At 38.2% G+C, this 12,462-nt stretch overlaps 1 protein-coding gene across 1 annotated transcript in view; it reads left to right on the forward strand.

Annotated features, from left to right (window-relative positions):
- Positions 1–12,462, forward strand: part of MRVI1 (murine retrovirus integration site 1 homolog) — a 289,447-nt gene that overhangs the window by 140,171 nt on the left and 136,814 nt on the right. Inside the window, exons 5-6 of the mRNA XM_019519582.1 lie at positions 3,473–3,593; positions 9,955–10,108. Of these exons, the coding sequence (XP_019375127.1) occupies positions 3,473–3,593; positions 9,955–10,108 (275 nt within the window). The remainder of the gene's footprint in view (positions 1–3,472; positions 3,594–9,954; positions 10,109–12,462) is intronic.

Here is a 12,462-nt window from a genome sequence, read left to right on the forward strand (position 1 = left end):
ATTATTCACATAAGACAATTCTCAGTAGCATAACTTGAGGGGGGGGCGGGGGGGGCAACTAGAACAGTAACCCTAAGTACTGCCTTTGGACAGAGGTAACTGCTGAAATAGCTGCTGTCACAGCTAGCCATCACAGCAGCCAGTGTTGCCTTGTGCACCGAAGCTGCCCATGGCAGAACTTCCCTGTTACACCTCTGACAATTCTTCTCACAGTAGATAACCTCCCTTTTTGTCAACTCTGACATTTACTTGATAAGCAGTAAGACAAAATGTCCTTCATCCTTCTAAAACAGATTGTAGCTGAACCATTGCGTTAAATTAACTTTGCATTTAGAGACCGCATGTTTTGTAACTAATAACTGCATTTTGTTGTTTATGGAGACTTTTCTAATGATCAGTAAAATATGTATGGAAACTTACAATGTGTCCAACATTTACCTGCCAGCTTATGATTCAAAGGTTGAAAAAATATTTTATACAATTGAAAGTTTTTCGCATGTAGGCTGGATGCTGTACTGTCATCTTTGTATACTTATCTTGTGAGCATCTGCTTAGGAAATAAAAGAACATGCTACTTTGACAACCCAGAAAGTGCTATAAAAAGCCTGTTGCTATGTTTAAATGCCTACACTCAGTTACTATGGCAATAAAATTCTCAATGTGATGTAAGAATTGACACAGCTCATTGCCAACCCTTTCTGGGACAGGAAACTTCTTGGGCTGAGAAAATGAAGTATTAGGAAAATGCTCCCTTGTAGTTTCAGACGCCCCTGTTCCATTTTAGTGTAAGCAAGAGACAACCTAAACACGTGGATCCTGAAGAAGAAACATACAGGGGAGGGAAAGAAATGCAGTATTCTGTCATTTCCTGATTTTGTCAAATTCCCTTTTCAGGTTTGGAGGTCTCAACCATTCTGTCATTTTTCCAAACCCATGGGGCAAAGCTGTGTAAGTCATTGTATACAGTGTACTATAAGTTACCTGGATTCCCTTCCAGGCAGCTGCTGGAATCATTCTAAAGCCCAGCTCTGTGCCCACCAACTGCACGACCCCGCATGTATCACCTACTGTTGACTTTCTGTTCCTGACTGAAGAAGCTCTGTCAGCAAAGAGTATTCCAAAATATAGTCCTAGATGCAGGGCCAAATTAACTCTTTAGTGGGCCCTGGGCAAACAAACTTTTGGGCCCTGGGCCGGTCAAGACTCTTCCTCCCCACCCTGTCACTGCTGCACACAGGGAGCAGGGCTCAGAGCCACTGCTAGGAAGCAGCTGCTGTGTTGGCAAGGCTGGCAGAGGGGAAGGGAAAGAAAGGGAGGTGGATGGGGCCATTTGCCCCACTGCCATGGAGGGAAGGACCAGGGCCCCTTGCAGCTCAGGGCTCTAGGCATGTGCCTAGTTTGCCTATGCGTTAATCCAGTCCTGCATAGATGATATTGCGATGTGTGCAGTTTAGTTTGAATGTGGTATCTACAGTCTGTAGCACTCAGTAGCAATAGAAGATGTAGAGAAATGCAATTAACATTTTTATAATGAAGTACGGTTGAGAGGTATGGTATTAAGAATGTAATGGTTGGCAATCTGTATTCTTAAATTGTCAAATACTGAGCAATAATATTTTTGTTTCAGGTTTGTTTTCTTGTTCTAATTTGGTTCCAAATGTCCTTGAGGGTCATATAGTTTATGGACAAACATACATCCCTTAGTATTTAGCTGTATCAGTAACATTTCTATATATGTGCATTTGGAGAACTTTTAACAAAATATGAACACAGAATACTGTGTATAGTCTTCCTCCAAGTGGGAGTTGATACTACATAGATAAACAACAGATACACACACGCATCATCTTTAACGTACAGAAATAAGTAATAGATATTTTTATTTAAAGCATCAAGTCCCTTGTACTGTTAACTTTTAGCCTCTCTAGGATATGGTAGATGTTATTTTATGGTCATTAAGAAAATAACTTCAAATTACACTTCCAGTAATATGACCCAAGTTACAGGGATGTGAGAAGATGATTTATTTTCTTTACCCTTTACACAGATTTCTTGTTTACTTTTCTTCCAAACCTAAATTTCTTTTATTCTTTTGGAAAGTCTGGTAACATTATTTACTTTGATTGACTGACAGGTTGATTGATTGATGTTCTGCCCTTGCCAACAGTAAGAGCACAAGATAACCTATAAAGTAGGAGTATAAACGGGAAAACAAAACAGCTTAATAAAGCATTTCTTCTTCCCTATTTTTTCCTCTGGAGTAGAAAGACATTAATTGTATTCATTTCCCCACTCTCTATTTGTATATTAGGCTTTAACTTGCTCTCTGGAAATGTGAGAGAAACACATGAATCATGGAAGTTTCCCACTAACAACTTTCCAGCGAGTTCACACTAAATTTTAATACTTGTTGATACTGTATTATGCTGGTTTTCTAAAGAGCAGGGCAGAACAGTACTGATGGTATCCTAAACACTTATCTATTTCATAGATTTTTCCACTAAAGCTAGAAAGCCATTTTTAAGCCAGCCAGCCATTTGTAGCTTTCTATAGTAGTTGTTACTGGGAATGGGTTGCAGACTTTGCCCACTCTTGTCATGATGCATGTCAGTCAGGCTCATGGGAATGTCATTGGGGGCAGGTTCTTCCCAGGCTGACTGAATGTCAGCTAGCAAGGGTGGAATTTTAAAGGGGCAGAAGGCCTAACTTGGATGACAGCTATTTGGAGGCTTATCTGGAAAGAATAAAATAAATGAAGGTGATGTTCCCACCCATTAACAAACAGTATTTGGGGATGAGGAAGCCCATAACTAAAAATATGGCTGTTTTCCAGGTTATATGCATGAATTTCTCCCTACCTGGTCTCCTTTACTATTTGTGCCAAAGAAAAGAGGAGCCCTGCTGCTATAGAAATTCCCCTGGGCTCTGCATGAAGGTTGAAGAGAGTACAAAGCTCAGTACAAAGAACTAGGAGCTGCAGAGCTGACAGGAAGAGCAGACTGCTCATCTGTATTTTATCACCTAGACTTTCCTGTAGTTCCCTATGGTACTATTTTGTTGTTCCTTACAGATCTACAGAATACCTGTTCATTTTTCAAAGCAGGATAATTCAATTATCGCAGAGCCAGCAAAGAGGCTTGTGGAGTTCACAGCACACCCATATTATTTTTCTATTATTATTTAGCCCTGTGGTAGGGGACCCCTGGCCTTTTACAACTACTTAATTCCTATGTAGCTGACTTTAGTGGCACTTGTGGATTTCTGTGCACCTGTAGGATGAGGTGCACAGAAATAGTTAAAAACAGTATGGTAAGATGTTTTTCCTTTTAAAATAAGTAAAATATTGTATTTTAATGAGATTGTGATAGTTATTTTTTTCCTCTTGTTCTGAGTTCTGTCAAATTCAGCTAATGGAAAAAAAGTTCCGGTTTGCTACCTAACTCATTAAACTGGTGTCTTTTCTTTTCAACAGGAGGGTCGTGTTTACAGCGCTCCATCAAGAAGCTCATCACCACTTAATTTTCCCTTTCTCACCAGCTGTTCTGGATGCTACCTTGATCATGACCATGCCAGGCTTCACTCTCCATTGATAGGTAATGGAAATATTTGTATCATTTTTAATTATATCTTCAGTCTTTCTTAACTGGCAAGATTGGGCTAAAGCAATTCTTTACTTGGAGTCTCTTTTGACAGCCCTTAAGCAGATGTGTAATACTCCCAGCCATGTTAGCTGGAGTTATGTGGACATAAGGAATACTTTGCACTTACAAAGATCCCCTTTTTTTCAAGTTTTCTTAAGTATGGGGGCCATTCATTAGCAGTTAAGAAATCACTTTAGAATTTTTTTTACCTTATTTTTAGTAAATTATTTATAAGAAAGGCAAATGTATTATTAAGGTTACAAATTAAATATTGTTATGGAATGTTATTAATAAAAAAATAGATCCAATTACTTATCTCACATTCAATCTTATGTCTTCTCTGGCAACTATTGATAGTAGCATATGTATATTCAAGTACAAAATTTGGCTTGGATAGTGTCAGAAGTTAATTAAATTTAAAAATCTTTTTAATCTAAGGTAAGGTATTGCCCTTACCTGTCCAAGGATGATTTCCATTGTTTCCATTGAAGTCCATAGTTGTTTGTGCATTTCTGAAGATATAATTTCTGTTACAAAAACAAGGGGTGTTTATACATGTGCGCTGGGAGTTGGGGGGAGGTCTTTAATTCAACAAGCTTCAGTTAAAGCACCCCCACTGCCATTTTTCAGTGCAGGGGTGCTGATGCACATGCTGTTTGAGTTTGCTGGAGTGCAGTAATTACCACACTCCAGCGAACTCAATTAATCGATTAATTGAGTCTGCTCCAATGTGCTCTAATTACAGCATGTCAGAGGAGCCTTGCTGCACCTGTATAGGTGTCCAAGTGTATGATTCTGCATCTCATGTGCACTGTAAACTCCTATTGATTTGTGGTTGGACTCCCATTGAGTTTGGGTGCATAACAGATGTGACATTGGATTGAGAATTTGCTGAAGGGTAGCCAATTGCTGTCATTCTAGTATCATAAAACAGTAATTGTATGCTTGGTAATCATAGCCACTCCTGAGGCCTAGCCTCACTAAATAAGTGGCTGAAAATGGCCTGGCTTGCAAGATGGTAGCTTTGACCTTACTTGCTTTTAGTAAAGACTTAAAACAAGTAAATATTTTACATTGATAAGAGAGAATTTTAAAATGTTAGTAAATGTTTATTTTCTTAAAAAAAAGAAAAAAAAAAGATTACATCTTATTACTAAAGTTTTTGCATATTCTCAGAATCTTTAATGGGTCAGTTATTTTAAACTCTCCCAAAGCCATTGTAGAATGTAGCACAGTGGAAAAGAAGCCAAACTTCTTGAACATGTCAGAGTTGAACTGTTTACTCCTAGCCTTTCTGAAACACAAAATTCCAGTGCTTTCTGCTGAATTCATGCTGAGAAACCGTAGCATAAATACCGCAATCTTGATATTATTGCACAGACATTAACCAAGACAATTCAACGATTTGGGACACTCAAGTATAGCATCCTCCCCAAATACAGATCTTCTATTCATTGCCTAAACTATGTTGAACACTTGTGGGCCAATTGTGCCCTCAGGTGTACTCATGTAGCCCCACTAAAGTCTGTGTGTGGGTGGGTGGGTGTGTGTGTCCGTGTCCCACTGCAGTGAATACAGAAACTGTATTTGAGGCCTGGGTTGAATCTGGCTTGGGGAGGTTACAGGAATCTAAATGAGGAGTGAAATTGGCCCTTTGTCATTCTGAAAAGACTCATTCAACTACAAGGTGTCTCCCTGCTGCAAAAATAAGGAAGGAAATGTAGTTCTTTACATCCCAGCCAGTTAAGCAAAGGTATGTTCTATATTAAATATTCATGGGGCTGTACAGCACAGTTTTGGTTGTCAGTTGTAATACTTAATTGCTACGTGCTTTTTGGCTTCTGTTAACAAACGTGTTGCCATGCACACCTAGAAAGAGAACACTATTCCATTATCACTTATAATAGAAGGTTATGGCACTATGATTTAGAAATACAAAACTGACTTGATAGGGAAAGAATTTTAGTGTTCCAGTTAATTGCCTATCAATGCCAAATACTGTTGTCTCTGAATCAAAATGAAATTGTCTTTGAATTAATTGACTATAAGGAGTTCAGAGGAAATTTCGTCACCAGAATTAACTTTTAAATTGTAAAATATTTCCTTTAATAAAAAGAAGATAATAGTACATTCAGTAAGTAACTCTGTTCTTTTCAAATAGTAAAATATTCTCCTCCATTTAGGAGAAAAACAACAGAAAGCACAGTGCTGGTTTTAAAAAAACAAGTAGAAATGAATTTTTATGTTGCCATTAAATGCCATGGAAATTAAAATAAACATTGTTCTAACTAAGAAACATGTTTTTTTTTTTTAAAGTTTGTGTTGGAAAAAACATGTGGCTTAGATACAAGTTCTACATAATTTATGATGTCTTTATTGCACAGAGATCAAACTACTTGCAATCTGTGTAATTTGATAGGATAAACTTACATAAATATACACTATATAATTTATTATTTAAGCCAGTATTCTTACTGTTGTTACTTCTCATGCCCCTTTTTGTTAAATGGCTGTTTTCCTCTATGATTTCATATTTTAGATAATAAGAAAAGTAAACCTTGGTCAGTACACACTATAACCTCTCCAGCAGTCTAAGATACATTATAGAATTCATGATTTTTCCTTTTATTTTTTTTTTTTTACTCCATTTGTATTCTCCCCCTTTCCTACTGCTTCCAAATTCCTTCTTGTTGCATACCATCTGGGTGTTTGCCCTATACCCCGTAGGGTATGTATTGTGCATCACTTTTGAGATGCACTGATTTAAACATTGCTTGGTCAATATTGTTTAGTCAGAATCAGTCAAGGGTTTGTTACTTATTACAGAACACCTCAAATGCAGTGGTGTAACTAGGGCAGGTCAACTATTCCAGCCTCTGATTTCTGGAGAGGAGCATAAAAAAAATTGGCTGCCATTGGCAGCCATGCAGTGTTGCTGGCAGTGCAACAGCAACCAGAAGTCACCACTGTCCCCATGCCCTGGGCACCTAACCACATCACTACATCAGTGATCAAAGGTTTTCACAGCAAATGATTAGAACATTTTATTGGCTGAGCATTAACTAGTCACTTCAATCATTCTTGATGGAGAAAGAAAGATGTCTCAAAAGAGGTTATTAAGATTAAACCTGTCTAGTGGCTAGGTAGAGGAGTGGGATATAAACATGGGCAGATCTACGATTTTGAAAAAGGGGGTACACATGGTGTGGTGCATCATGCCATATAATGCAACACACATTTTTCTCAGATAAAAAAAATGACATGCTTTACTAATATGCTATGAGCAAAGAGACAAATGTAACTTTATTGGAATATGTGTTAACTTGCTATTATGTATCAAATGACAACAAACTAGGCAAAATAATCAAGAGATGCTGTTTTATTAATCCTGTAGTCATGACAGTTAAATGTCCATCCCTTTTTCAGATTCATAAAACAATAGAGCCTTCTTGAGCTCCTTGGCAGTGCACCCAGTGCTTCACTGAAAGTTATTTCCACATCTGAGTTACTCGTCACCTGAGTTAATGTTTTTAGCTAGAGTTAAAAACAGTCTGCAACAGTTTTAAATAAGACTTACATTGTCAGGAACAGCTAACAGCAGAATTACAGGAGAAAAGTTGGATTGATTAATGGAATATCAAGATCATTAAAAAGGAGAGGGTTGTTAACAGCCGTGGAATGAAATGTTTAGAAAGAATCAGGAAGATTATAATGAATCATAAAGTCAATTGAGTTGCTTATTACTGCCTGACTAGAAATACTGTTGCTGCTACCAGGCAGCTTGTTTTAAACTTTGGGTGGACCAAAAATCACAGAAGGGTGCAGCTGGACCACTATACCCTCCCTCCCCCCTCCCCTGCTGATCTGCCCCTGGGTATGAGATCTGTTTTCTGTTTCCATTTCCCCCTCCTTGGTACTAATGTCATCGAACAACTAAAAGCAAGTCATTTTATGCCTACTTTTGTATTCAAATGCTTCTGCTAATTTGGGGTGACTCATTTTTGGTCATTCAACTGAATTCACTGAGAGGTTTCATTTTTCAAAAGTTCGAAGAGAGTACTCAATTTCCAGTTACTTTATTTACATATGCTCTCAAAATCAGGGTTTAGGTGCCTTATGTTTCTAAAATTAGTAAACTGCTTGAAAATGTAGGCCTTCATCTTTGTGCCTCATTTCCCATCTGAAAACAGGGATAAAATGTAATTTTAGCATTATTAATGTTTTGAAGCCCAACTCAGTTTTAATTCAGTTCACATTTGCACAGTTATTTAGTGCAAATTTTTACTGATCTTGGTGAAAGTTTTACACTGAGTAAGGTTTTATAATCTTGCCAGTTATTGCTATTAGCTAAAAGCTGCTGAGTAGATAAGAAATTAATAGTATATAATAAATATCCTAATTTTGTTCTAAGTGACTAGCAAAGGAAAACATGTAGGTTTTTTTCCTTTACTTTGTTTTACTAAGAAAACACTGGGAATGTCAAGCATGATGTTTCTTGGTTTTGCTAAAGGTGAGAATTTCTTAGAGTATCTTTTATTGGACCAACAGTATCATTGGTATAGAGTTAGACAAGCTTCAAATGTAAGATATCCTTCAGGTTTGAGGAATAAAAGCCAGCATAGCACAGTAAATACATAGTTGGAAGAGAGGGAAGAGAGATTCGCAGGGGTAGTAGATAAACAATTAGCAGAGGAACTGATTAAGATGAAGGCCTGTCAGAAGGGAGGAGGTTCATTTGCTTGTAACATGTGAGGAGAGGTATCATAAGAATTAGAAGCTTAATCCAACCTTAAAGAAAAGGTTGAGGGAGGCTGCATCTTTTAACAGAATAGCTTTTCTGCCACTGGTTTTTGTTTTCAGGTGCTTGAGATAAGTAGGCAATAACAAATACAAACCAAAACTAAGAATTTAACGGACTCTAGATAGAAGGCATTTCCTTTGTCAGTTAAGCAGCTTTTATGTACTTGGCAGGAGTCCCCTGCAGATCAGGGGTAGCATCCTTGTCTGCCACACAACAGACCTGGGTTTAGTTCCTGAATACTTATACAAATACAGCCATGGAGGCACCAAATGTCTGGACTCAGTCTGGCTTTTGGATTCTGTCTCAGTGGCCTAAAGTGGGGATGAAAAGTCTGGGCAGTCTCCACTCCTCCAAAAAAAACCCTTCTGTCTAGTGTCGGGGAAATTTGATCAGCTACTGTGTAGCACCCATACACCGAAGGGTGTGCTCATACCAAGGAGCACTGATCTCGTCCCTTTTGCTGGGCTCGTTCCTAGCTGCGATCAATAGGCAGAGAATGAGGGAGTGTCGGCAAGATGATTTATTTCTCTGCAGAGGGGGGCTACCCAGAGTCACAAAGACAGAGAGTTCCCCATGAACTGAGTTTCCAGCTTGGTGTTTATACGTTAAGCGTTGCATTGCTACATTGTTGCGCGCGCATTCAGGGGTTTTTTTCCTTGCCGTTACAAAATTACAAAACATGGTACAGAGCAAGCTTGGGCTAGTTGAGACTGGTTTTGCAGTTACACATTACTGTCAGCGAGAAGTACACATCACTTACTGTCAGCAAGAGGCGATCTTTTAATTTTAGGGGAAAAAAGATCATTTGCTTTTTCAAGGGTCATCTGCTTTTTATGATTGTATTGCGGTTTTCTCTTACACTAGCCATGTGCATTGAAAATCTGGGTGACCTCTCATGCATACACCATGATCTAGATGGATAAACAGTTGTCAGACTTGCATGACAGTATCTCAAGTGTCATAATGATATCAGTTCTTCTCTTAACTACGATGCATCTTATCTACACACATTTTTAGCACCTATTTAACCAAACTGGTAGAATAGGTTAGGAACTGCTGACATAGACTGTCAGTGGTACATGTTAACAGATTTATTATAATTACTTTATATGACAAAAATTAGCTGGTGCTACTTAAGGTTGAACTGAAAAAATTGCTGGTGGTACTTAAAGTTGTATCATTTTAAATTGGCGTTGCACAATCTGTCAGAGTCTGGGAACCACTGATCTATGTAAATCAGTGCTTACCCCCTAATGTGGATGTAGTTATACCAACAAACATGTGTCCTGGTAAATTTAGTTTTCAAGGGAACAGGGTAGGCAAGAATCTTTTTCACTTTGGGAATTTAAGGTTACTGTATCAAACTTTATTTTGCTTCAACTTTACAAGAAATGTCTATGAATACCCTTTTACTGTTGTGTTAATCTTGATTTTACAAATTTTGGAGAATGACATAAATATAATCTTTATTTTCAAAGGTTTTTATCTTAAAACACTCTGTTTGAATCACAGAAGCTTTGAATTTAGAATACATTTGGACTCGAGAAAGATGCCGACAGACAGTTCATAACACATTCATCTGGGGTCAGAGACAAGGATCAGAAGACAATGTTTTAAATAAGAAAAGGCATGCCTATAAAACAGAAAATGGAAATAATCATACAAGGTAGAGTGAACATATTTTTATTGTCATTTATGATAGTCTTATTAAATAAAGTCAAAATTTGAACTTACAGTAAAGTTTTATTAGGTGGTACTGTTCACAAAACCATTTAATGTTAAAACATAAAAAGAAAAAATCCATCCTTAGAGTATTATTGAATTAAACAAATAAGTCAATGACAGGGCCAAATTCTGCTCTTAGGTGGTCACTTGTAACTCCAGCATACAAGTAAAGCTTATGGGCCAAGTCCTAAGCAGCCTTGTGCAGGGGGTCTGCAACTCTGGCCCATGGGCCAGATCCAGTCTGCAGAAATATTGGATCGAGCCTACAGAGGTGGGGTTGGGAGCATTTGGTGGTAGGAAGCTTTGCCTAGGCAGCACTGCAGTTGGGTGTTTCACTCCATGCTGCACTGTGGCTGGGCAACAGAAAGCAGCAGCAGCAGGGTGAAGTTGGGTAGCTGTGGTAGCAGAGGCAACTGGGTCATTCTGGCCCTCTGGTCTTGTTCGGTGCTTAACATCTCAGTAGAAATGCTACATAACAGACAGCAGGGGCAGAATGTGGTTTAAGCAGTACATTTTCACATCACTCTCATGCCATATTGGCAGCTTTTGTCCATTATGCCATTTCTCACTGTGGTAAATGCTGTATTCCCTCAGATTTTGGATATGAGGATGCTTTGCCTCTGCCCTCCTGTACTTCCATTACTCTTTCTCAGAGCATGGCACTACTACTCGGGTTTGTTCCATTTTTTCAGGAACAGGTCCCTAAGAGTAAAGCAATTTGACATCTGTGGGAGAGATTGTGTGGAAATGTAAGGTGGTATTATAATATAAATGCCAAGTAGTTGTTAAATACTTGGGTAATGATTTGCATTCTTAGAAAAATCTACTTTTTCACTTAAATTGTTATGCAGAAAAGAACACATGGTGGTTGTTTGTCAGTGAACTATCACACCTGTTTTCCTAAAATCACTGCAGCCTAATAACCTACACCAATTTCAGGTTTTTAAAACTGAAGCAGCCAAATGTTGAACTCAGGACTCAAGCATAGTTCTTATTGATGTCAGTGACTGAGGACATGTGAAAATGTAGGCAAAAGCTGCTAGTCATTTTAAGGCCCATAGTGTTTGGTTGATAAACTTCTTATGCCTTCAGACAACTCCAACAGTTCAGAGGTTAGATATTTAACATTATTTGCACAATGATCTGTGGAAGCACTGCTTCATGCTGTCTTCTAGAAGAAGACACTCCTGGATTAGGTGTGCAATTACAATAATGGGGAGCATATAAATACCTAAACAGCAGAATTATTCCCTCCATAGGGTAAAGCAGTTTCCACTCTGATCTCCAGTATTCACAAGATTTGATATCTAGGGACCTTTACCTGTTTCGTCCTTTGTAGTGGGAAGCTGGAATATGACCAGTAAATTACCTTGGTCAGAGAACATAGAATATTCAGTATATCTTTGCAAAACCTTTCCATGTTCTATAATGAAACCTTCTGAATTCTACATTATGAAATGAAAAAGACGACTAGGGAATCTCAAAACTTCAGTCTATAATCCTGCATAAAATACAGTATCCATGCTGAAATTGTTCTTCTCCTGTTCAATTAACTGTGATACTGAATCTATCAATTACAGATGAACTTGTATGGTGACAAATATTATCAGCTCTGTCTTCAGGTAATTGAGCAATCTCATTGTCACATTCGTATAATTTTTCTTCCACACTCTCTTCAGTGGCTACATGGGGCAAACTCTAACATGGTTTGGGGAGTTAGACTAATTTCATACTCTCATGTACTTGGCCCTAAATGATCTTTGATTTTAGAACTTGATTAGGCTCAGGAAGCAAAGAACATTCATGTTGGAGACCAGTAACTTCACTGTTTGATCATTTTCTGGGATCTGGACTAAGATCCATGTCTGATGGGCTGATGAATAGAGGGCTGAAGTATATATGAGATCTAGAATAGTAACTTTTACCAACTAACCCGGGAATGCTGATTTTCATTTATAATATAATGACAATGTGAATTCTAGAGAAGAAGAGTCAGTGAGAAGTGTAAGTTGATATTAGAGTATCTTAACCAGCCTAATTGTACCACTGATATCAGAAAGCAGTCCCTGTAGTGGGAGTGGTTTAAGTGATTCATCGTCATGGAGGCTGAAGAGATTTTTGTGTGGGCAAGGTTGTGCGGCTGTGTGTATGATGTAGGAAGTCAGGGATGCAAAAATTGGAGGGCCAAATAAAATGAAGAAAGGGAAAAGAGAAAGAAAATAGACTGAGGTGAGTGCAAGCACATACGCATGCAGCAACTCAAATAGAAGTGGTGCAAATTTGAGCCGGGGCTTT

This window comes from Gavialis gangeticus, unplaced genomic scaffold, assembly GCF_001723915.1.
Source record: "Gavialis gangeticus isolate Ggan-Ray unplaced genomic scaffold, GavGan_comp1, whole genome shotgun sequence".
NCBI lineage: Eukaryota > Metazoa > Chordata > Crocodylia > Gavialidae > Gavialis > Gavialis gangeticus.